This window comes from Podarcis filfolensis (assembly GCF_964270895.1).
Source record: "Podarcis filfolensis genome assembly, chromosome: 7".
Classification (NCBI taxonomy): domain Eukaryota; kingdom Metazoa; phylum Chordata; class Lepidosauria; order Squamata; family Lacertidae; genus Podarcis; species Podarcis filfolensis.
Window position 1 is genome coordinate 62309590 of NC_139603.1, and position 25217 is coordinate 62334806.

The 25217-nt window shown below is 41.9% G+C and overlaps 1 protein-coding gene across 2 annotated transcripts; it reads left to right on the forward strand.

Moving 5' to 3' along the window:
• Positions 1-1022: 1022 nt before the first annotated feature.
• Positions 1023-25014, forward strand: CHMP4C (charged multivesicular body protein 4C). 2 transcript variants are annotated; one of them, XR_014550421.1, is made up of 6 exons: positions 1023-1584; positions 13292-13469; positions 19361-19469; positions 20600-20708; positions 21924-23113; positions 23340-25014. XR_014550421.1 is itself a non-coding variant. In XM_083623456.1 (5 exons), the coding sequence occupies exons 1-5, from the start codon at positions 1389-1391 to the stop codon at positions 21986-21988; spliced, it is 657 nt and encodes a 218-aa protein (XP_083479582.1). In that variant the 5' UTR covers positions 1023-1388; the 3' UTR covers positions 21989-25014. The 2 variants fall into 2 exon arrangements, 1 of the variants encoding a protein (XP_083479582.1); XM_083623456.1 differs by having other exon boundaries at positions 21924-25014.
• The last annotated feature ends 203 nt before the right edge of the window (positions 25015-25217 follow it).

Consider the following 25217-nt stretch of genomic DNA (forward strand, 5'->3'; position numbering starts at 1 on the left):
GTGACTCATGTGGGGTTCATGACATAACTGCTCTCATGACCACCGTTGATCAGTAGGAATCTTCCTTGCCATTGCAATTTAAAATGACACCTTAATTACCGAGGGATCTCTTTGGTTTTTGAATCTATACATGTAAAGCGAAGGATTAATCAAGGCACGCTGTTTGGTAGTCATGCCTATTGTAAGCTTTATGACTAAAGCAAGATGTCATGGTATCTTGTGTCTTGTGTCTTGGTATCCTTAATATTGCTGGATATTTACGTTTATTTTCAGTTTTTTCTAACATAACGCTGGATTCATTGTACCCCTCAACGAAGCAAGAATCGCGTAAACTAGGTATTCCGTATAAAGCAATATTAAACCATCCTGCTGGATTTCCACCTCGGGTTCCCGAATCCAGATCCTTCCTAATGCAACAATTTGGGGGTTGGGTGGGGTCAAACCCTAAAAATCCGTAAAATGCTAATAACGTTGACCAGCCTCGATTCTGATGGACAGCAGCCCATGAAAGCTTATCATAGAATTATAGAGTTGGGAGGAACCCTGCGGATCATCTAGTCCAACCCCTTGCAGTGCAGGAATATGCAGCTGTCCCATATGGGGATTGTATTGAACCTACAACCTTGTCATTATCAGTACCACACTCTAACCAACTATCCAGGCTAATAATAATAATAATAATAATAATAATAATAGTCTTATTTGCATTTAGGTACCACGAGGCTCTTAAGGTTTCCCAAGTTTTCAATCTGGCTCTGATATAATAATACTGTAGTAGTAGTAGTAGTAGTAGTAGTGGGAAGAAGAAGAAGAAGAAGAAGAAGAAGTAGTTGTTGTTGTTGTTATTTATATCCTGCCCATCTGACTGGGTTTCCCCAGCCACTCTGGGCGGCTTCCAACAAAAGATTAAAAATACATAAAAACATCATTCATTAAAAACTTCCCTAAACAGGCCTCCTATCAGATGTCTTCTAAACGTCAGATAGTTTATTTCTTTGACAACCTGATAAAGCCCCAAACGAATCACTGCTCAACCCAGGAATGTAGGGAAGGAACGAGAACGAGGGTGCTGGCGAGCATGTGCAGAGTGCAACGGCTGTCCCACGGCTCGGCTGGCTCTTCCTGCTGGGGCTCCCGTTTGAGAGAAGCCTCTCCGCTGGCGCCGCACGCTCCCCAGGTGGCAACACCTGTCGCAGGTACGTGTGGGTCACGTGGCTCGGCCGTCGGCCTCGGGAGCCGCCGCAACAGCAGCCACTTCCTTCCCCTCCTGGCGCTTCTCTGGCGCGTCTCTGAGCTTGTTTTCTAGGGAAGAGCTCTAGGGAGTTGGGGGCGTCGAGGAGGCGCGATCGTATCCCTGGCAAAGGCGGCTGGTCCTCGGCGGGGCGAAGATGAGCAAGATCCACAAGTTTTTCAAGGGCGGAGGAGGCGCCAAGGGGAAAGGCAAAGGGGGCCCGAGCCCGCAGGAGGCTTTAGCCCGGCTGCGGGAGACCGAGGAGATGCTGACCAAGAAGCAGGAGTATCTGGAGGCGAGGATCCAAAAGGAGCTGGCGCTGGCCAAGAAACACGGCACCCGAGACAAGCGAGGTGAGCTTTGGCCCGGCTCAGGCCTTAAAAGGCACGATTTTAGGGTCAAGTTGGTCAAACTTTGTGGGGGAGGCGCCTTTAGGAAGCGGTGCCTCTGAACATGTGCAGAGCGCAAACGCTTTCGCGTCGGACTACCCGCTGCTTTCGCCCCAGACATTGTCGCATTGGCGGTTGCGGCTCTTTCGCTTCCCACTCTTTAGGAATGTAATTGTCGATTCTGTTGTGTGTGGAGTGGAGAGACCGAAGAAGGCAGCTGTGTCATAAAGTGTATTGCACCAGAGGCAGTTTCAGCTTGGTTACTGGAATGTATCGCATTTCTTTAAAGGAACCTTCCTCAACCTGGTTCCCTCTTGAAGTTCTGGACTACACTTCCTGTCATTCCTGACCATTTCCATGCTGCCTGGATCCCATGGGAGTTGTCACCCAAAACAGCTCTCTAAATTAGTATGTGCTAAATAATTTTGCACTTGTATCTGCCTTTTACATTTTTCTGTTTATGTTGATATATGCTGCTGCTGCCTATTACTTGGTTTTTGGAATGTTGCAATTTAAATCTTTTATTTTGTTTTTGTAAGCTGTCTTGGAGAGTTGTTTTGCCTTGAAAGGTGGGGTATGCATCCTGGTAACTAAATAGTGCATTGGGTTTTGACTCAGAAGGCATAATTGGCTGTTGCTCCCTGTGATTGTATCCAGTGCAAGCTCCTTCCCATTCTTCTTTGCAATCATACCACGTGACAACTGAGTGCAGGATGTACACATACATTATTTCCTATACAAAAGTGATGTCCTTTCCTGTTGCCAAGCTAGGATGCTTGCTCCTTAGAAATTCTACCTAGGCTGCTCTCACACCCATTTCCTAGAAAGAGATCCCCTTTCCACATTAATGACCCCCCTAAACTGTGTCTATATGAGGCTATCTTTGTATACAGCCTCTTATTTCCTAATCACACTGCATCACATTGTGAACTTTATACCCACTAGAAAGTTTGTTACTTTGATCTTTGTTAGTTTAATAAGTAAATATACAACAAGAACAATCATTAAAATTAGTTTTCAAAGGTCTGTGGAAGCAGATTGTTTTAAAGATACTTTTGTATCAAAAAAATGATACCTTGCAATATGTATTACAGTGGTACCTTGGGTTACATACGCTTCAGGTTACATACGCTTCAGGTTACAGACTCTGCTAAACCAGAAATAGTACCTTGGGTTAAGAACTTTGCTTCAGGATGAGAACAGAAATCGTGCTCTGGCGGCGTGGCAGCAGCAGGAGGCCCGATTAGCTAAAGTGGTGCTTCAGGTTAAGAACAGTTTCAGGTTAAGCACAGACCTTCGGAACAAATTAAGTACTTAACCCGAGGTACCACTGTATAAAGGACCACACCACTTCTAGATTTTGGGTTGTTAGTCCTGTATTTGGGCTGTAATCCTGAACACACTTTCCAGAGAGTAAATTTCATTATATGTAGCAGGACTTCCTTCTGAGTAAACATCCTTTGAATTGCACATCACCCTATACAAATGGGTTGAAGGCTAAGATTGCAGTGGCTCTAGAGCTCATTTGCGACTATCATATATAATTGTTTTAAGTTTCTAAAATATTCCAACACTGTGAGTAGTCCTAAATGTATGAAATATTGCATATTAGTGATTTTTTATTGTGTCTATAGTAATTGTACGGTATTGCACATCTAGCTTTTTTTTTAGTTGCTGCATAAACTGTTACAAAAATAAATGGAAGATGATTGTGTGGTCTGTGCCGAAGGGAAGTATATTCTTAGATTTGTTGCTGGTCTTCATTGTTTGGCTAGAATCTAAGTTAGAATTAGAACTGTACACAGTAATTTCAGTGTTTCTTTTGCCTGCATCCGTAGACCCACCCTAGCTAGCCAATAAAAATAGCTGGATGAAGTCATGTAGGTGTGCTTGAGATTTATATAACAGTACTTTGGAAGAATGGCTTTCTGGTTTGTGAGAGTGCTCCCCTTTCAACTTTCAGTATAAAGGGAACTTGGGCAGGCCACTACATACTGTAGTTTCTTTGGAGTTAACCTCATTGAACCCTGTGGGGTTTTACTTCTGAATAAGCATTGCTACATCAGAAACTGGCATGAGGCAATCCAAACATTTGTTGTCATAGAATCATAGAATTGTAGAGTTGGAAGGGACCACAAGGATTGTCTAGTCCAACCTCTTGCAATGCAGGAATCTTTTGCCCAACATGGAGTTAGAGGTCAACAGTGGCAGGAGGGAGGGAGAGGATGAGGATGAAGGGCAGTTGCAAAGCTGCCACTCACGTCAGCGAATGCACAGATAGGCTGATCTTCCAAGCTAACCACAAAAGCTATGTGATTCTATTGGTTATGGTTACCTGGGTGAAACTGTTAGCCTGTAGATGTTTGTGACTGGTGAATTCTATCAAAAAGCCTTGATTCTCAAATATCTCTTTTGACCACAGTCTTACAATGCAATCCTATACACTTCTACTCAAAACTATTAGTACAATGGGTAAATGGGTATAGTACTGCAACATCAATGAAATGAGATCAGCTTGTGGTGATGCAATAGTCTGGTGACAATAGAATTGTTTGAAGACCATGTTGTGGGCATGCTTGGTAGATCATAGGAAAGGCAAGGACAGTTGAATGGATTCAGACAGCATACAAGCAACACTGAAAACCTAAGATTTATTCTTGATTATGTAAAAGAAAAGTAACAATAACAATCGCCCAATACGCTGCCTTATCTTGACCAATAGTTCTTTAATTTAGACTGATATCAAAGCAATGTTTGACTGTACCATTGTTTTGTGAAACAAGAATATAAAAACGCAGAGATTTCACAAAGGCTTTTAGCTAGGAAGTGGGTCAAGGAAATTTACCCTGATGTGTGAGCTATAGATAAGAAAACTTTTGTTGTACTTACAGAAAGGGAGCCAGGGAACAAAGGCAAAGTTGGCAACTGCAGTTTTGTTGTTGGAACAACCTTTAAAGTTATGCAGACATAGTCGTCTTCCAGAACTCAATAATATATAAACACTGGTTTTTCTACAGCTTTCCACATAATCTATCAAACCTTGGCCCATTAGGCTTTTGTGATGCTTCCACAAGCACAATATGCTTCCATGTGTAATAGAAAGAGGAACATGGGGATAATAATTTTGTGATGAGAAACTGCTTAAAAACACATTGCAGATAAAAAAAACCTTTGAGTTGAAATGTTAGCTATAGGGCTGGGGTGGGAAACCTAGGACCACATTTCCTTCTGAGAAACCTTTATGGGAGCCAAATGTCAACAGAGGGCAGGGCCAGAGGCAAACGTGGGGCAGAGCAGCGACTGTGAATTTTACCCTTGTACAATAGGCTAGGTTTCACACACACACACACCCTCTCCCTCCCTATCCTCAAAAGTTGCAGAACCATAAATAACTCTGAGAAAACAGACTACTTCCTCTAGGCTCCACCGTCTCATGGAGAACTTCAGAGGCTTAAAGGGCCTGGGCCTGGAGGCGGCCATTCCTCCTCTATTCCCTAGCCTCCCTACTGATGTCCTCCTTGTGTCTCTGGGAAGCTTGTGCAGAGTGGTGGAGCAGCTGGGTACACTTGCCCCATGCCTTGGAGGGCTAAGCTGTTTGGGGGCCCCAGCCAGGGGCCTGCTGGACTTACGCTGTCATGCCAAGACTCTGGCCCTGGACCTCAGCAAAGCTCTTCATGGGGCTAGTCGCTGGACTGGTGTAATGGGAGGCATCTGGATCCTCTGGGAATGCACCCATGAGGGTCTAGGGTTTGGTCCTGCTAGTTCTATCTGCCCCCCCTCAATTACAGAGTTCCCTGGATCTCCAGCAGTTAGCTCAGAGCTCTGAATGTGATCTGGCTCCTTAGCTGATGCCTCTGCAGCCTCCAGCTCTGTGTCTTGATTGTTGTTGGATTCAGGGATTGTGGCAATCATGGGGACATTGTGGTTTCCATGTGTTTGTTTGTTTGTTTACTGCTCTTCATCCATAGACCCCAGGGCAGTTAACAACATTAAAATATAAGGTAAAAACACAAAATACATAAGAACAACACCAACAAAACTGCCACAAACCAATAACCCCACTCTCCCCATTCCCATTCCTCCTTCCCTCTGCAGTTCCTCCTTGTCCTCGGCCTGCTGCAGAGGCTTCTCAAGTGCTCAAGGGGGTTTCTGTACAAGCAGAAATCAATTGCACAAGCAATTCAGCACAAGTGGTCCTCACCCTTTGAATATAATTGCATTGTGTAAATCTTTTGTAAGCCACTTGAATAGCCTCTTGAGGCTACAAAGCCCAAACTTGGATAGCCTTTTGAGGCTATTTACTAAATAAATAAATAAAGTAATGCAGAAAAATAAATTTTCATAGAGTGGCACGGGCTTAGAAGGATTGTTGTCACTAATTATATCAGTCTATATGCTGTAGATGTCCATGACATCCAGATCATAGAATCATGGAATTGTAGAGTTGCATAGGATCCCGAGGGTCAACTAGTCCAACCTCATGCAATGCAGGAACCTCAACTAAAGCATCCATGACAGATGGCCATCCAATCTCTGCTTAACAACCTCCAAGGCAAGGAAGGAGAGTCCACCACCTCTCATGGGAGTCCGTTCCACTGCCGAACATCTCTTACTATCAGAAAGGTCTTTCTGTTGTTTACGTTCGAATCTCCTTTCTTGTTACTTGAATCCATTGGTTTGGGTTCTAGCCTCCAGAGCAGGAGAAGCTTGCTCCATCTTCCATGTGACAGCCCTTTAGATATTTGAAGTCCTTTAGGTTATTAGAAAATAATCGCATTTGCATAAAGCAATGGGCATATTTTCCAACAATATATTTTTTCTTGCACCAAATATTATTGGTTGATATTTGCTCAGAAAATGTAGCAACACTCTTGTCTGGAAGATGCATAGCAAGTTGTTGGTAAAGTTGAAGTATGGGATTAAAAGAACAAGCCTAGGGGGGCTGGTAATAGATAATTAAAATGTATGTACTGCTGGTGGTGTTTTGCATGTCTCATGATGGTGATCCGCATTCCATGTGTTTGACTTAGCCGTCTTGACTGTTGTTACTTGAGGTTGGGCAATGCAAGAGTCAGGCAATGATGCAAATGTTTCATGTTACTGTAGAACAAGCCTAGCAACATGTTATTAAGAACACCATAGCGAGGCTGACGTGCACCCATAAATATCCCAAATACCGCTTTGTTCCAGTCTTCTAGGAAGTCGCTTCGTAAGCTTCATTTGCAAACTACAAAATATAAAAAGAGGCAATAGCTTACAAATTTCTGATTATAAAATGCACAATTGGTTCTCCCCAAGATTTGATGCATTGGTGCATAAGAACCACATTCGATTTGAAGCAGGAGATCCATCACCAGGATTTGCTGTAGTCTGTAAAAGTCAAATTAGCAGCCCACTGGTGGGGAGGGGGACTTAAGAGTGAGACCATCATGGTCCTGGGGGAAGGGAATTAAGCCTTTCTTCTTGATTGGTTTCCTGATTAAAATGCTGCTTCATTTGTTTTGTCAGGCAAAATACCGACGTATTGAATGGGTACCTGATTTTTTGTTGTTTCTTTGGAAGGGTGAGATTATAGCTGGGAAAATGATACGAAGAGAAGAGTTTGACTCCATTCCTCCAGCACCATAATCCTGCTGCAGTCTCTACCTTCCTGCCCAGTGCATGTCTTGCTCTGGACCAGAAATTCAATTCGGTTGTCATTTAAGAGTGAACCTGTCGAATCCACGCTTTCTGAAACAATGTGCAAAACCAAATGCAACCATCCTTCAAAATTCACACTTTCCTCCAGTTTCTCCAGACAAGTAATGCATATGTAAATGTGCGTATTAGGGGAAAGTTTATCTAAAAAGCATATACAGTCATACCTTAGCTCCTGAACGCCTTGGGAATCGAACGTTTTGGCTCCCGAATGATCGAAAACCAGAAGTGAGTGTTCCAGTTTTTGAACGTTCTTTTGGAAGCCAAACGTCCAACTGGGCTTCCGCAGCTTCTGATTGGCTGCAGGAGCTTCCTGCAGCCAATCAGGAGCCACGTTTTTGGAAGCTGAACGTTTTGGAAGTCGAACGGACTTCTGGAACGGATTCTTTTTTATTTCCGAGGTATGACTGTATTAGTGAAAATACTTTACAAAAATGTGTAAAAAAAGGCAGACATGCATACAAAAATGTGCTTATTGGGGGGAAATTGTACTAAAATGTTGATGGATTTTCATGAGGATTTTTTCCCCCTTTTTAATTGAAAACTGAGTTGGAAATGTGAAGCACTGAACTTAAGATTGGAAAAATGAAAAACCATAATGGACGGATTCACCCACTGAGAGAATTGTTTTATAACTTCCAGAGAATTTTATAAGAAAAAAAGCACCTTCTTCAGAACAGGAGTGGCTCAGATCTGCTCCTGCTATTCTTGTAACACAGTAGGTTACCCTGTGTAATAACTTCAGCTGGGAAACTTTGTCTGAATTTCTAATCCCATGCCAAGAGAAAACAGGGCTTAGGTACTTAGAGTTGTCCTTAAGCCACAACTCAGAGCCATAATCAGTTCTCCCTTAGTATGAATGTCTTTAAGCCATTAATCAACTCCAGAACTGATCCAGTGGCAGTCCACATGAGGTGTACAAAGTCGGCACCGCCTAGTCCTGACACATGAGTTAAGAGCCCTAAGGATAAATATTTGTCAAATGGTATGATCTACTTCTTTTAAGTGTAAATATTGAGTTTATTGGAACTGTGGTAAAGGAAGCTCTGTGAGATTTGCTTAAAAACATATTATCTTTATACAGGGTTGACACCTTCTCATTTCATTGGTTACAAATGCCAGGGCTAACTTTCTCCCCTAAGTTTATACTGAACATGCTGGCATTGCTTCATTTTGTCCCATATGAGATGGGCTGTATCAGAAGTAGACATAGGAAGCTGCCTTAGTCCATCCAGCTCAGTATTGTCTTCACTGACTGGCAACTGCTCTCTAAGATGTCAGGCAAAGGGTCTTTCCCTGCCTTGCTTGGAGATGCTGGAGACTGAACCAGATGCAAAGCAGATGCTTTAACACCAAGTTAGCAGTTTTTTCTCCACTCATAAGTAGCCCTTGCCAACATGTGAGTGTAAACTGAATTGACAGACTATTTTTACCTGTTACAAGAAAGAAAGAAAGAAAGAAAGAAAGAAAGAAAGAAAGAAAGAAAAGGAATGTGATCTAAGCCTGTTGATATTTTGTGGGAGGGGGTATTGTTTTTGTTTGTTACCATGTCATGTATTTTTGTGTTTTTATGTTGTTGTTTTTTATGTTAACATAACTTTATTGAAATTCATAAATAACGTACATAATATACACACTCTTAATTTGACAAAAATGAAAACAACCATGTACTAATACTCTTCTTTGGATTCACAAAAATTAAACTTAGTTTAAATTTATACAGTCTCTTTTTCTTATCTTTTTTACTGTGTTTTTATGTTGTAAATGGACCTGTGATCGTCAGATGAGAAGGGTGTTAATAGAAATTTAAACACCTCAGGTTACAAATACTTTGGGTTACAGACTCTGCTAACCCGGAAGTAGTACCTCAGGTTAAGAACTTTGCCCCAGGATGAGAACAGAAATCGTGTGGTGGCGGTGTGGCATCAGCGGGAGGCCCCATTAGCTAAAGTGGTACCTCAGGTTAAGAACGGACCTCCAGAACGAATTAAGTTCGTAACCAGAGGTACCACTGTAAATGTATTAAAGTAAATCCCAACAAATCATGAGTAGAGCCCTATTCATGTGAAATAACTTTTTCTTTCTGTAGTTGCTTTTGTTCTTTACCCTCTCCACACCAATAAACCCCCTCATTCCTGCTCCAGTAGATTGGGGAACCTCTGGTGTGTGTGTGTGTATGTGTGCTGTAGCTAGTAAAAAATTGACAAATAGCTGCTGGGGAACAGAACTTTTTGGAATCCTGCCTGTTGTTACGCCATGATCATTGAGTTTTGTGGAAATAATTGTGGTTTAATGATTGGTGGAGAATTCATTGTGTTTCCATTTGCTTCTACATTTTAGTTTGAAGGGTACAGTTTTGTGTCTGCAACTGTAGCCTCTGCCTTACTAGATTGTACGCTTGCTGTATTTTCTTTCTCTAAAGGAAGTTTTCCTTTTATTTTTTGAATACAACTGTTGTACCAAATGAATACTTCTGTAATTAGAGAAGTATCCAATATCAAACTCTACCCTTGATATTTCTCTTCCTACTGCAATTTTGAAATTGTCACTCTTTAAAATCGCCGCACTCTTAAAGTAAAAAATAAATAACTAAAGATAAATCTATATAGTCTTGCGACCTGTGATGTTATGTTTATTTCCTCAGATCACTCTCTTTTTCTTCTCTGGCTTTCTTCTGTTTCTGAAATCTTTGGAATGGGAACCTTCTTTTCCGGTCTTTCAGAATATCTTGTCTGTGAAGTAAGTTACTCTCCAATATTGTGAAACCATCAGGTTAGGTTATATTGACTGTACAGTAAACAACAAATGTGCATTTTCCAATTAATAAATAAATGGTTGTACTGATAAGCCAGATTCTTGAGCCTGTCTTATCCACTGTTGGGAAACAGACAAGACAGAGGCTCGGACTCTGACTTTCCAGGGTGTCTGTCAGTCTTTCACACCTCTGCAATTGGCAGAGTCCCATGTCTACTTTTTATTTTCCTTTAATTCACCTGGGGCATTCTGACAACCAGTTATAAATACAATATAATGTATTTATTATTATTATTTGGGGGATTACATTACATTATATATTGCATATATATTCTGAAACTGTCTAGATTTCTGACTGGATGGGGCCATACAGTCTTTAGAAGGCTGAGAAGATTTTTTTTTTTTTTTTTTTTTTTTTGGTATAACAGCATAATGGTTTCATATATTTATCTGTATACAATTCAGGGTCAAGCTGAAGGGAGCGGCCTCTTTTAGGATGTTTTGGATTTCGAATTTCATGAGTTTTTAAAATGCCTGTGGAGGCAGGAATGAGGAACCTATAGCTGTCCAGTCCTTGTTGGACTCCAACTGCTATCAGGCTCAGCTAGCATGGCTGTTGGTCAAGAATGATGAGAGTTGTAGTCTGGAGGGCCACAGGTTCCCCACTGGCTTAAGGGGATTCGTATGATCCAAAGACATATATCTATGACTATATGTTTTTATTTGGATAAATCTACCCATTTGTAGAGGGATGCGGGTGGCGCTGTGGGTTAAACCACAGAGTATAGGACTTGCTGATCAGAAGGTCGGCAGTTCAAATGCCCGCAACGGGGTGAGCTCCTGTTGCTCAGCCCCTGCTCCTGCCAACCTAGCAGTTCGAAAGCACGTCAAAGTGCAAGTAGATAAATAGGTACCACTCCGGCGGGAAGGTAAATGGCGTTTCCGTGCACTGCTCTGGTTTGCCAGATGCGGCTTAGTCATGCTGGCCACATGACCCGGCCAGTAAAGCGAGATGCGCACCACAACCCCAGAGTCGGTCACGACTGGACCTAACGGTCAGGGGTCCCTTTACCTTTGCCTTTACCTTTACCTTTACCCATTTGTAAAAATGACTGTACATATGATAAAACTAAAGGGAATGGATTCTGTCTTCCTAAAAATTCGTATTATAAAGGCACTAGCTGTTCAGATTCTTATAGAGTTTCCTGGCATGAACTCATTCCATGCTGCAGTTGTTGGACTGGTTGAACTGGGTCGTCCTTGAAGCATGGAATCCTCTTATTTTGGCCACAATGAATCAAAGAAATCCCTGTTCTGTTTATGCACACCTGCTGCTCAACAACTTTGTTTCGGTTGAATGCAGCAGTTATTTTTCTCCCCCACCACTGACTTCACATTCCAGTGGAATCTCTAAGCATTTCATTGTCAGTAGATCCCATTAAGGAAATGAATTAAGGCTGATCTTTTTCCTCACCAGCCTCCTTCACAAATACACCAGCAGAGCTGTATTATTCTGTGAGACACTCCCAGTTTCCTGAGTGGCACTAAGTTCAAAGTACAATACTGCTCAGAGTTTCACTTTGTTTCAGAGAACAGATCAGTGGAGACGCAGGGTGTTCTAAAATCAGTGCTTTTTTTCTGGGGATACTCAGACCCCTAAACATTTTGTGAATCTTTGTACTTTTGTTCATTTACTGTGTTTATTTTCCCCAATTTGAACTATAAAATGGTGGTTTTCTCGAGTCAAAATGAGAGTACCCCTAGACATTTTTAAAGAAAAAAAGCAGTCTAAAATATTTGCTCCCCTTCCCCCATCAGTTTTTTTTTTTTTTAAGGCTGTAGCCTCTTTCAGTCTCCCTGTTGATTTTCCAAATGTGTAATTTTGCAGATAACAAATTGGGGGCAGCAGGGCTGGGACCAATTTTAAAGAATTTCTAATTAGTTTTATTCCCTGGAATTATTTTGATCATACTTCCGTGGATTTGTCCTGGCAAGTTCCATTCTGGAATCAATGCTAGAAATACAGAATTTGCAACATCTGTGGGAGATTCTGGTTAAAGCAGATTCCGGGCACACCGTCCTAGTGTTCATACAATGACTTAATAGGGCTACTGATACCTAGCTTTGCCAAAGCTGATGAACCAATTCCTACCACTCTGCTTGTGTTTTGATGTGGCTGTTGCATCCTTCATAAAAGGATGGGCCATTTAGGGCAGGAGACCTTTTCCAAGAAATACAGTGGAAGGAACTGCATGATCTCCGGAATCTTTAAATTGTGCCCTTTTGTAGAGACCCTAATACCTGATCTAAGTAAAGCTTTGGGGCGGAAACATTCACAAAGCAGAAAAGAAAACAAATAGCCAAAATTCACAAGTCTTGCATTCATCCACTTTTCCCAACTGAACACCATTTATTTCTACCCTCCTCCTCCTTCGCTTTGTAACAAATTTCTATTGAGACAGATTTTAAGATGTGAATGCCAGAAAGCCCTACTGGTAATGTGGAATTAGTTGTTTCTTTCTCTGGAATGTGCCTCTGCAGTAGAGGAGAAAGTATCCCAGGTGTGTGCTTTTTGTATCTTATCTCCAAAATATCAACATCTTGCTTTTATCTTGACAATATTTTATCCCTTAGAATGTTGTTGCCTCATTTTCCTCATATAGATTGTGTTGCCTCTTGAAAGCTATGGAGGGACCCTGGGTTTTCTTGTGGCCTGATGGATTCCTAAGCCCTCTTCCTTTCTTTATTTTTATCTGCTACTCTGCCTTATTTGGTGTGAAGCAGCTCCATTTGAACTGCATTAGTAAATAATAATAATAATAATAATAATAATAATAATAATAATAATAATAATTTCTTATTTATACCCCACCCATCTGGCTGGGCTTCCCCAGCCACTCTGGGCAGCTTCCAAAAAAAATTAAAAAATTAAAATACTGTAATACATCAATCATTAAAAGCTTCCCTAAACAGGGCTGCCTTCAGATATCTTCTAAAAGCCTGGTAGTTGTTGTTCTCTTTGACATCTGGTGGGAGGGCAGGGGTGGGGAACCTGTGGCCTCTCACACATTGCTGGACTCCAACTCCCATCAGTCGGGGGTCTGACTGTGGTCAGGGGGGTGCTGGGAGTTGCAGTCCAGCTGCCTCTGGAGGACCACAGGTTCCCCGCAGCTGCATCACGAAAAGCTCTCCTGCTAACCTCTCCTTGTTACACCAACAGCTGCACTGCAGGCACTGAAGAGGAAAAAGAGATACGAGAAACAGTTGACCCAAATCGATGGGACCCTTTCCACCATTGAATTCCAACGCGAAGCCCTTGAAAATTCCTACACTAACACAGAAGTGTTCAAGAACATGGGCTATGCAGCCCAAGCGATGAAAAAGGTGCATGAAAACATGTAAGTGGAAAACACACTGTCAACTGTCCATTGGAAATGCCCTTCAATGTTAAAGTTACCATTGGGTTTATTTTGGTTTGTGCTGCTGTTTTCGTTAGATCCTCAGGTGTGGCAAGATTTTATGGGTAGACATTAGGGGTTGAGTGTGGTGTTTTTGGCTCCTGTGGTGTTTTTGCAGGCCCCGTGGCAGTCCAGATTAACATGATTACCTGCTCACTGTAGTCCTTGCTGCGCTGAGATTCTGGTGTGCAAAGCATGTGCTGAACTGATGAGCTACAAGGGTGTCCTTCCTTTCCATTTTAGGTTATGGCCAATTTCTTTGTGTGGGGGGAAGGATGACTCTAAAACAAAACAAGCGAGCAAGTTCATGTTCTGGTGGTATTAGACTACTACAGTGTAATGTATGTGGGGCTGCCTTTGGAAACTGCCCAGCTACAGCGGCGAGGATACTAACTGGTCATTGCAAACACATCTCAGTTGCGCTTAAAAAGGTCCGGTAGCTACCATCTGTTTCAGAGCACACTTCAGAGTGCTGGTGCTTAGCCCTGCATGGCTTGGGATGTGGGTTCTAGAAGGAACCTCTTCCGAGACTTCCGGGTTGGCGCCTCCGGTAATGGCGGAATTCCTCTGATCGGGAGGAATTTGCCCCGTGGGAATTTGGGTCTGGCTGTCACGGCGAAGGCGGAGACCTGTTAAAAATCACAGGCGGGTGAAGCCTGTGAACGTGGGATTCGGCGGGCACCTTTTGCGCCTCCCCTACTCTCGGGGAAACCCGATTTCGGGGATCCGGAGCGACGTGGGGTGAGCGGCGCGGTGCTTCGAATCGTCTGCTTTTCCACGGAGCGAAGCCGCATAGCTGTTGCCGGAGAGCGCTGATTTTTTCCTGTGGACAATTTGACTCTAAAGTAACTACCCGTGAGTAGAGCTGAATCAGAAGAATTGGATTTTTTTTTTTAAATGATATTTATTCAAAATTTCATCAATACATAAACAAAGACAAAAGAAACAAAAAGAAAAATACAGCAAAAAATAAAACAAAAAGAAAAATACAGCAAAAAATAAAACAAAAAGAAAAATCAAAAAGGAAAAAAGAAAAATACAGAACTCAAATTACAACTTTTCATTTGCTTATTTCTTGAACTTCCTCACACCTCCCTTTTTGTATTCTAGTTTAATTCATTATTCCAGCAAATTCTTCCCCTGTTTCTCAGTTTTAATTTAAACAATTAATCTTCACAATCTATCTTATTTATTAATTCAACATAATCTTTCCCTCTTTTAATTTAATCTGTTATTCAGTTTACCTTAATCTCTTTAACCTTATCTTATCTTAAAAATCTGAAAATTTCAAAGTTTACATCTTATTCATTCATATCTCCTTAAATCATTTCTACTAAAGCCAATTTAGTTCCTTTCCGGCATATTCCCTGGTGTTTCATTAATGTTACACTGATTCCAAAATTAACAAAAGAATTTCCCTTGATATCTCAAATTTTTATCCAATGTCCCTTCTTCCTGGTTTTGGGTCATGTCAGTCCTCTCAGTCCATTACATCCAGTCCATCAATCTGGTGTTCTTATATCCGAGGCCCTTAAGTCTCTTCTCGGCCCCTTCTGCACTATTTCTTGTCCTTGTTTGTGCTTACCCACTTCTTTGTCTGTTGTTGATTTCTTGGGGAGTGGGTCTCCGGAGGTTTCCATCCAGTAATGGTTTCCATTTTCCTTTGTCAGACTGGCCCCTTCCCCCCAGTCCCACTCCCTGTCATCTTTGTAGTCCAAAAAATATTTATCCAGAAGATAGTTGTTCACCTGTTTCATAGTCCCACTAGAGTTAAGAGCTTCATTTACTTCAAACACATCCCAGCACAAGTTCAATCTTCCAATGCAATAACTTTTGTTCCTGCAGGACTTTGAATCCCTCCATTTGTGTTGTTTGAGGAGTAATTACTGCCTCTTCCTTCTTCATCTGCCCTTGGACTTGTCTTGTCGAGCCAGTTTCTTGAATTGGTTGTTGTATAACTTCTTTATCCTTATTCCCTGTTAAATCATATTCACTGGCCACAGCACTCATCAAATCCAATTTTTCATGCATCAAATTCATTTTCTCCTGCAGCTGCTGCAGCAGGGCATTTGTCATACCAAGGGCAGAGACCAAACATTCCTTCCAACTCATTTCTATTCAAGGTCAGGCAGCAAGTCCCACGATCCAAAACTTGCAGTTGTAGATTCCAGATAAACAGCAACAGCAAACTGACAGACTCCCTCTAGGGGATACAGTTTCTATTTGTATCCACTTTTTTTTAAAGTATCCAACAAATAAAATTACTTTCGATTTCAAGTCCTTTCAATTTTCAAATACTTTGTATCTTTAAAATACTGAAATGCAGAAGGTAGCGTTGAAGTTAATTTGTTTCTCTTCTCTTTTTTACCTATCTGTCAAAATACTCCACTTTCAATCAATGGACGTCACAAGCAATTTCTGTCCCGACACCCCATCCCCAGGTTTGGGACGATGGAAACTTAGATTCCTTTACTCTCTTTCTGCAGGATTAGACAGTCAAATTCCCCCCCCCCCTTTTCTCCTGCTTTCGAAGGGGGTTTTATTGGTTGTAGATGCAGGAAATTTCCAACTTTAAAGCAGTTTTCCAGGCTATTAGGTTGCAAGGTCTTTGCTTCAATCTATATAGAAAAAGCGGAAGGCGGACTTCCTGTTTAAACCTTCCCGCTTGTGCCTAATTCAAAAGTTTTGCAAATTTCTTGATCCAATTCTCCGTTTTTACTCACGGGTACTTGATTTAGAGTCCGAATGTCATCAGGAAAAAGTCAGCGCTCTCCGGCGATGGCTGCACGGCTTCCCTCCATGGAAATAGCGATCAGTTCACAGCACCACGCTACTCACCCCACTACACTCCGGAGCCCCAAAAAGGGGTTTCCTCGTGAGTAGGGGAGGCGCTCTTGGTGCTCTGCCGAACCCCACGTTCCCAGGCTTCTCTGCCTGGGATTTCTAGCGGGTCCCCGCCTTCGCCGCGGCGGGAAGACCCAATTTCCACGGAGCCCGTTCCTCCGATCGGAGGAACTCCACCATTCATCGTTGGCGCTAACCCGGAAGTCCGGAAGAATTGGATTTTTAAACGTTTAATTTGGCATCGTAACGGGGAGGTTCAATACAGGAAGTCCGCCTTCCCCTTTTGTAAATAGACTGAAGCAATGAGGCTGCAAGCTGAAGTCTTGAAAAGCATATTGTAAAGGACTAAATTTCCATCGGTAAAGAACATTAAACCCCCCCCTTGGAGGCAGGAGAAGAGGGGGGGAAGTTGTGAACTGAATATGCCTGTGGGAGAGAGCAAAGAGAGTTAAAATACCGCCAATCAGACCCTGGGAACGGGCTGCTAGCAGGACTGACTTTTTTTTTTGGAATGTTCACTGACAGCGATTAGAACATTCGTTGACAGCTAGCTAATAAGAGAAATACATTGTTTCTACTGTCTCCTTCTGCTTTCAAAAAGGAGCAAAAGTAACCGAAAATTGAAACTAACTTCATTGTTTGAGCTGTGTCTAAAAAAGGACATTACTTACTAATATAAACAGAAATTGTTTCCCTCTAGAGGAAGCCTTTGAAACTGTTACAAGAGTTGGGCTGGGGGAATTTCCAGCTGCAAGATAAAAAAAAGTTGTGAGACTCTGGGACTGACCTTGAATCGGTTAAGTGTTATGGCAAAAGTATCAGCATACACAAAATCAAGAGAAATGTCGACAGAAGAAGTCTTAGTGGATGCATTAAGTAAGATAAATGATTCACTGGAACAGCTTAACAAGAAGGTGGATGTGGCAACTACTAAAATTGATTTAAATACAGAAAGTATAAATAATTTGGGACAAAAGGTGAACATCAATACAGAAACCATCCAGAAATTGATACAGGAATCTACTTCGACATGGCAGACTGTGGAGGAAGCTAGGGAGAAAGTTGTTGCTGCTGAACGTAAAGTAACACAATTGGAGAGAGAGAGAGTCCCAGCCTTACAGATGCAACTTGTTGACCATAAGTTGATGTCTGTTATGACTGAATTTAAAGAAAATCAGATGAATTTGTGGATCAGAGCCCTACCTGAACTGGAGAAGGAAAGTTTGATACATTTCCTCACACAGGAATTTGCTGATTTTTGGGACCTGGACTTGGGTCAAGAAGAGATTAAAATTGTGAGGGCCTTCAGACTTGGAAGAGGAGGGAAAAAAGAGAAGAACAGAATAAGAGACTGTTGGCACTACCAGAAGAACCTAGAAGAACAACAGTTAAGAGTGGAAATTTTTAAAGACGTCCCGAAATACCTTTTGGATCTTAGGTCCAGCTATGGAGATCTGGTTGTCCTGTTGAGAAGGAATAAAATCATCTTTAGGTGGGAGTTTCCCCAAGGTCTACTCTTTAGTCTTAAAGAAAGGAAAATAAAAATAAGATCAGCAGAAGACAAACTAAAGTTTTTATATAAATATGAAGAAGACCTGCAGAAGGGACTTGGAAAAGAGCTAAGAGCATCGGACAGAAGATCACAAGGTTGATGGACTATAGGTAACTGGCGGAAATGACTGGCAGAATCTGAGACCAGGGAGAAGAGACGGTGGAAGAAGACTGGAAAAAGTTCAAAGACTATTTATAGAAATATTGTAAAATTAATGAGTGTTAGAAAAATGTTGGAATGAAGTTATATGGCTTTAGTAGAAATGTTATAAGGAATTAAGTACAAATAGATTATTAGAGTATTAAAGGGAAAATAAGGTTAAAATATGTTAAGATAATTATGCGACAGAAAACAGAGGAAGATGGAAGGGAATTGCTGAAACAATTAATAGAAGTGGAATACAAAAAGGGAGGTGTGAGGAGGTCGTTGAAATAAGTGAATGAAAGAAAAGATTTTGAAATTGTATGATGTGTGTATGATGTGTCTTAAACTGTTTTTGTCTTGTTTTGTTTAGTTTAATTTATTGTATTAGTGTTGTGTAATGTTTTTATATTGTATTGTATTGTTTTGTTTTCTTCTTTCTTTTTTTCTTTTTTCTTTCCTTCTTTGTAGTGTTTAAAAGTAATAAATATTATTAAAAAAAAAATAGAAGGCACCTCTTCCCTCGCATCAACCTGGCTGTGTTCTGAAATTCGTCATGGTGACTAGGGTGAGGGTCCAATGTTGTGGCAGCCCTTATAGCATTTTCTCACCAGGGAGGCTTGCCTTACACTTAAGCTGGAAGGCTGCATCCACAGTGTCCCTTTTGCTAGTTAAAGGGACTGAGATCCTGTGCCGTCTTTGATGCTGAACAGGATGGTCCTCCAGCAGCTCAGAAGAGATTTTTGTGTGTGGAGGTGGTGAGGGAAACAGACACTGCAGGGGGAAAGAGTAAAGGCAAAAATCATCTTGCCCCTTCCTTCATAGTGAATAGAACTCTGATGTGCCAAGTCTGACTCCAACCCAAAGTCTCTTAGGCACCAGCTGAACCTGTTATTTTCCTGGGCTTTTTAACATCTATTGCTGCATTGCAGGGGGTTGGTCTAGATCAGGCATAGGCAAACTCATCCCCCCAGATGTTTTGGTACTACAACTCCCATCATCCCTGACCACTGGTCCTGTTAGATAGAGATGATGGGAGTTGTAGTCTGAAAACATCTGGAGGGCCGAGTTTGCCTATGCCTGGTCTAGATGATCTTTCGAGTCCCTCTCAACTCCACAGTTCTATAATTCTATAGATTTTCTGCTTGTTTTTATTGCTGCTCTTTATTCTGCTGTTCTTTGGTGCTTCATGATACTTCTGTGGTTTTTGTCTGTTTTCTGTCCCACCCTGGTAACTTTATAAAATGTTCATGCGTGGTATACAGGTTCATTAAATCAACCTTTGTCTCTTCAGGGACTTGGACAAAATTGACGACATGATGCAAGATATCACTGAACAGCAAGATATCGCTCAGGAAATCACAGAAGCTCTTACCAGAAAAGTTGGTGATGACTTTGATGAGGTTGGTAATGAAATTAAGGACATAAACTAGATGCAGACTAAATATCACTGCTTAATTTTATGCTCGATAAAATCTTGTCAGGCTGGTTGCCAAGCACTTAACACCTGTCTTTAAGTGCACTTCAGTTCTCAGTTGACTGAGGAGATAACAGTTTAAATGGTGGGAAATTGGACTCAGTACTTCCCTGAAGAAAATTTTCAGAACTATATGCGAGACATGTTAATGCATACACCCAGTGAAGTTTAATGGTCTTTGAATCATAGAATTGTAGTGTTGGAATGGGACCCTGAGAGTCATCTAGTCCATTCCCCTGCAACGCAGGAATCTCAACTAAAGGAAAGCCTCTACTACAAAAAAAGGTTCTGTACGTGCGTATGGGTGTGGTGCATTGATTTGTAATTGATTGTAGAGTCCTGAAGATAAGTCTACAGTCAAAAATAATACTATAATACTAGTCCATTTCCCACATACAATGGAACCTTGGTTCTTGAACACCTTGGTACTCAAACATTTCGGCTCCCAAACGCCGAAAACCCGGAAGTAAGTGTTCCGGTTTTCAAATGGTTTTTGGAAGCCAAATGTCCGATGCGGTTGTCAGCTATTGTTTCTGGGGCGCCTGCACCAATAGGAAGCTGTGCCTTGCTTTTTGAACGTTTTGGAAGTTGAACGGACTTCCAGAATGGATTAGGTTTGAGAACCAAGGCACCACTGTATATCAGCTGACATATGGGGCCATAAATCATGCTTCCTGCTTGGATCAATTGCATGAGCAGCCAATCCAGTTGCATCCCCACCTGCCCCACATCTGCTATCACATATGACATCAGGTGTGCTGCAGCAGGTGGACGAGATATGGAGACAGTGGCCCTGTGAGCCAAATAATTGTCAGACCAGATTTGGTCCCTGGCACAGAGTTTCCCCACCTCTGACCTATGCCAATCATGACATGACAACAACCCAGTTTCCAGTTTAATAAAGCTTCCCTGTCTGATTGCCTGGAGCAGATACTTACTTGCTATTGGCAACTAGGCGAGTGGCTGTTTACATGGCTGCCATTATTAGTCTCTTGAGATAGTGGACCCTGTTTCTCAAAACATAACCTTCCATTTTTTTTAAAAAAAACCTTTCAGGATGAGCTGTTGGCAGAACTGGAAGAACTGGAGCAAGAAGAACTCAATAATAAAATGGCAAATGTTCGACTACCAAGTGTACCAGCTACGCCGCTGCCTTCCCATCCTGGTAAACCTTTTTTTCCCTTATTTTGAGCTGTCTGCTAACGATATATGATATAGAATGATTCAGGTGAAATAAATTTTAGTATATGTCAGGGCTGCCCAAGGTCCCAGCTCACAAAGGACCAACGCTGCTTCTTGGTTAAGTACAAAAGTCTTTATTGAAGTTCAGTTTCACTTCCAGAGCCGCAGCGTGCAGCTCTACGTCTCAACTGTTAGACCGCTGATGCTCCGTCTGAGTCTCCTCCCCCCTGACACCAATTTAAGATTCTAGCCTTACTCCACCTCTTCCTCAGTTCCTTCCGCCTCTGGTTGCGCCTGGCCGTTGGGGTCTCGCCCTTTCTAGCCTCTTCTGACGCTGAGTCCCCTGAGCCTTCCCCCTCCCTCCGGCGGGCTTTAGGAGCTGGTTCCCCATCCGGGTCTCCTGCTGTTCCCCGCGCCTGTACATTTGAACTTGGCGCGCGCGCCCAGCCGGTAACTTTCCTCCTGACCGTTTCACTGCTGCTGCTGTCACTGCTTCCCCCTCTGGGGGGGCTAGCTGCAACTGACCTCCCCTCCGTTGGAGGCGTGGTCAGCCCTGACTCACTCTCTCTCCCCACTGGAGGAGACGCTGGCCCTGACACATGTGACTCTTCCCCCCCACTACGCTCTGGTGGGGAAACTGGTCCCAATCCCCCACTGCTGCTTTGGGGTTCCCCTCTGTCTCCTTGTTTCTGGTGCGTCCCCCCTGGGACCCCCCTTGCCCTGACCGTAGGCGCCCCCTTCTGGGAATCTTCTGATTCGCTGGAGAAGCTCATGGAATCTCTCGGGCCACTGTCATACTCCCCTACGCTGCCCTCGGATTCTTCCCCTTCGCTCTCCATTTCCTCTCTCCCCAGAGCTCCTGCTCCTGAGTCCCTGACAGTATATATATCCTGAAACTGTCAAGATTTCTGATTGGATGAGCAGGAAGAATCGAGACAGAATACACTAAGTGAAGAACAGGGGTTTTTTAGCACTGAGGTTCAAGACCCAAGACCTGGGTCTTACCTGGCACTCTGTGAGCAGTTCTAGTGTGTACCTTCTATTGACATCCTCCATGATGATGAGTCTTGTATTTCAAGTGGTATAATTAGAATTTGGATCGGGTGCAGGATGGCCATGGCCAAGACTTCCCATTGAGTCATCATGTTTGTACCTTGTTTTTATATTCTAACAGTTCTTGAACATCTTTTTGTTACAGCATCTTCAAGGAAAAGGGTGGAGGATGAAGATGATATGCAGCAGCTTGCGGCATGGGCTTCTTAACAGCAATCTACAGGGTTACGGGAAACGCCATGGAAGAAGTTTATGGAACAGTGTTTTGTTTTACACAGAGCATGGCTGTGTTTGATACAGTCCGGCATTGGTCCCTGGTGGGATTTTATGTCTGTATGTATGTGTATATGTACACATGTATGTATATGTGTGTGTGTCTGTATTTTTAAGAGAGCCAGGATTACTTAAGACCTGTACTTGAAGTGTGCCTTCTTCAGATGCAGCCTCATATGAATTTCTTTTTTTCATGCAGAAGAAATCTGATTATTTTTTTATATTACCGGTGAAAATTGACTGGGGTAGTCCATTACTACTACACAGTATTATCCTTTGACTCTGAAAGCTCTGTGTATAGGTACAGGCATGCATGCTTATTACCTGAATTAATTGGTTCTGTTCCATAGAAACATTCAAAGCTGAGAGCCGATATATGCAGCTCTCCCAGGCTGTTGCTTTTCCTCTTTTGTACGTACTGACTTTTGCTTGTACAGGTTGCAAACCCTATTTGCTGCAGAGGATGGTATGAGCAGGCATGTTTCTAATATAGAGCAACATCCTCTGTAGAGTTTCAAACAAGTTTGAAGTTGTTGGAATATGTGGTCCATTTGGTCCCACTAGGTAGAGATGAAGGAGAAATTTGATTTCGTTTTAATGCACACCTCCCCAAACAACACACAAGCCACAAAATGCACTTATCCTTCAATATTTGCACTTTTCTGAATTTTGCAATGCAGTTTTCCAACTAAAAGGTGTAAAAAATGTGTCTGTTAAGAGAGTTTGCATTAAAATGTGTTACATTAGGAGAAATTGCCTTCACAAATATGTATAACAGAAGAACCTCGCAAACTGATTTGGAAATATGATGAACCTATTTTAAAATCTAACATACCAACAACTGGGAGACACCAAAATTGGCAGATTCATCTACCCCTACAGGGTGTCGTGAAAATATTTGTTTAAGTCCTGCCAGAGTTTTGTGCTGTTGGATTTCTTTGCTTTCTATGGGAGTTTCCTTCCATGTAGCTACTTGTTCACTCGGGGTCCTATATGGAAGAGTCAAAGACTGATGTGGCACCTTAAAGACTAGCACACTATCTTTGTCAAGTGTATACAGTGGTACCTCGAGTTTCATACGCTTCAGGTTACAGACTCTGCTAAACCAGAAATAGTACCTTGGGTTAAGAACTTTCCTTCAGGATGAGAACAGAAATCGTGTAGCAGTGGCGCAGCGGCAGCAGGAGGCCCCATTAGCTAAAGTGGTGCTTCAAGTTAAGAACAGTTTCAGGTTAAGAACACACCTCCAGAACGAATTAAGTACGTAACCCGAGGTACCACTGTATAGAAAGACAACTTGGGTCTTGTATAGGCACATAACACATGAAGAGCTCTGCAGTCTAAAATGCTGGATACAGTTTGGCTTGCTATAAGTGGCTAAATTCCACCGAGTTTTCGTGTGTTTGATTGCTAAAATGGAGTTAATTTTAGCCAACAAAGGTAGTTGAGTGGAGCATGTTTGATGGGGGGGGGGGGCAGGCAGGCTGAGAAACCAGCTTATAATGGTTGTTTGGTTTTGTGACCAGCCGACTTCAAACTGATTTTATCAAACCGTTTTAGCATGGAGGTTGCAGACCACTAAATCAAAGGGCTGACTTCATGCTGGAGAATAGTGGGCAGAGAATGGCCGAGAATCTTCTGTTCCCCTGTTCCCACTTAGCTTTCTTTTAACACTGAACCTTTCATATTGCCATGCCTATTATCCAATGGAGAATCTTAATAGGTTTTTAAGGTTGTGGCTTTTGAAATGTCCTCCTTACACTCGTTCAGTTTCTTTCTTTTTTCCTTTTTGCCTGAATGAAACACTTTACATTGGAATAATTTATATAACTTGAAGTACCAAATTTCAAACAGGGTCATTTTTTTGATCTGGTAGAAACAGAGCTAGGTTTCAGATGATTGGATAATGAAGATGCAAATAAATATATTGTCTGAAAATATTTGTGTTTGACTTGGTAAGTGTTTTTCCTATCTTGCTGTAAAGCAGGGGTGGGAAACCTTTAGTCCCTTCAAATATTGTTTGAATAATAATTAATAATAATAATAAAAATAATAATATAATATACCCCACCCATCTGGCTGGGTTTCCTCAGCCACTCTGGGCGGCTTCCAGCAAAATATTAAAATACAACAATTCATCAAATATTAAAAGCTTCTCTAAACAGGGCTGCCTTCAGATGTCTTTTAAAAGTAAGGTAATTGTTTATTTCTTTGACATCTGATGGGAGGGTGCCACTCAGTCCCAACCAGCTTGGCCAATGGTACCACAAATTATTTTTAAAGGATGCGATATTGATCTGGCTTAATACTTTTATGCTTTGGTTCATCGTTATTGGGGATGAGTTATACATATTTTCTTCGCCCTGATGACTGATGCTTAATCATGTAATACCCTGGAAAATGTGACACTCATACCCAACATCAAGTAATAATTCTTACATGGATCAGGAGGTAGGTAGGTCTCTGGGTGATTTGCAACAGATATGGCACAGATTTCTGGTTTTAAGTTGTTCAGTAATAGCAAATTTGACTGCTTAAGTGAAAACATATTGGATAAGAATTGTGAATTGAGGTCTATTCTGGTACAGTACTCAAAACAAATCCCTGTGCTCAGCAGCAGCTCAGAGCCACTGTAAATTATTGTAAATATGTATTTTTAGTACCTGGCTCTAGGTGGTGCATGTCCAGGTTCAAATACAAGCAGATTGTGTAGTTCGAAAACCTGCTCCCTCTGCTGTAAATGATCCTTTGGCTGTGTGTGTTTGTGTGTGTGTGTGTGTATATATATGTAGAGAGAGGGGGCTGCATTCAGGAGAGCCTAAAAAAGCTTTTGTGTGTACAACTGTTTGAATCCTGACCAGCATCTACTATGACAAGTATATTTATATAGATTTTGGATATAGAAAGCATGAGCTGTTGAACTCCTTCGATAAAATGATTTTTAAAATTATTGCAAGTTAAAATGCTATTGGTGCAAATTATTTTTCTGCAGTTTATATATAGAGTCATGGCACATTTTGGCATGTTCTCTCTCTGTCTCCAATTTCTTCTTTATTTTAATTTTTTTAAAAAAACAACAACCCCAAAACTAGCTAAACGTTGCTTGGTAATGTTGTTTCTCCTGATAGGTGCAAACAAAGCAAGTTGAGGCTGAAGTCTTATTAAC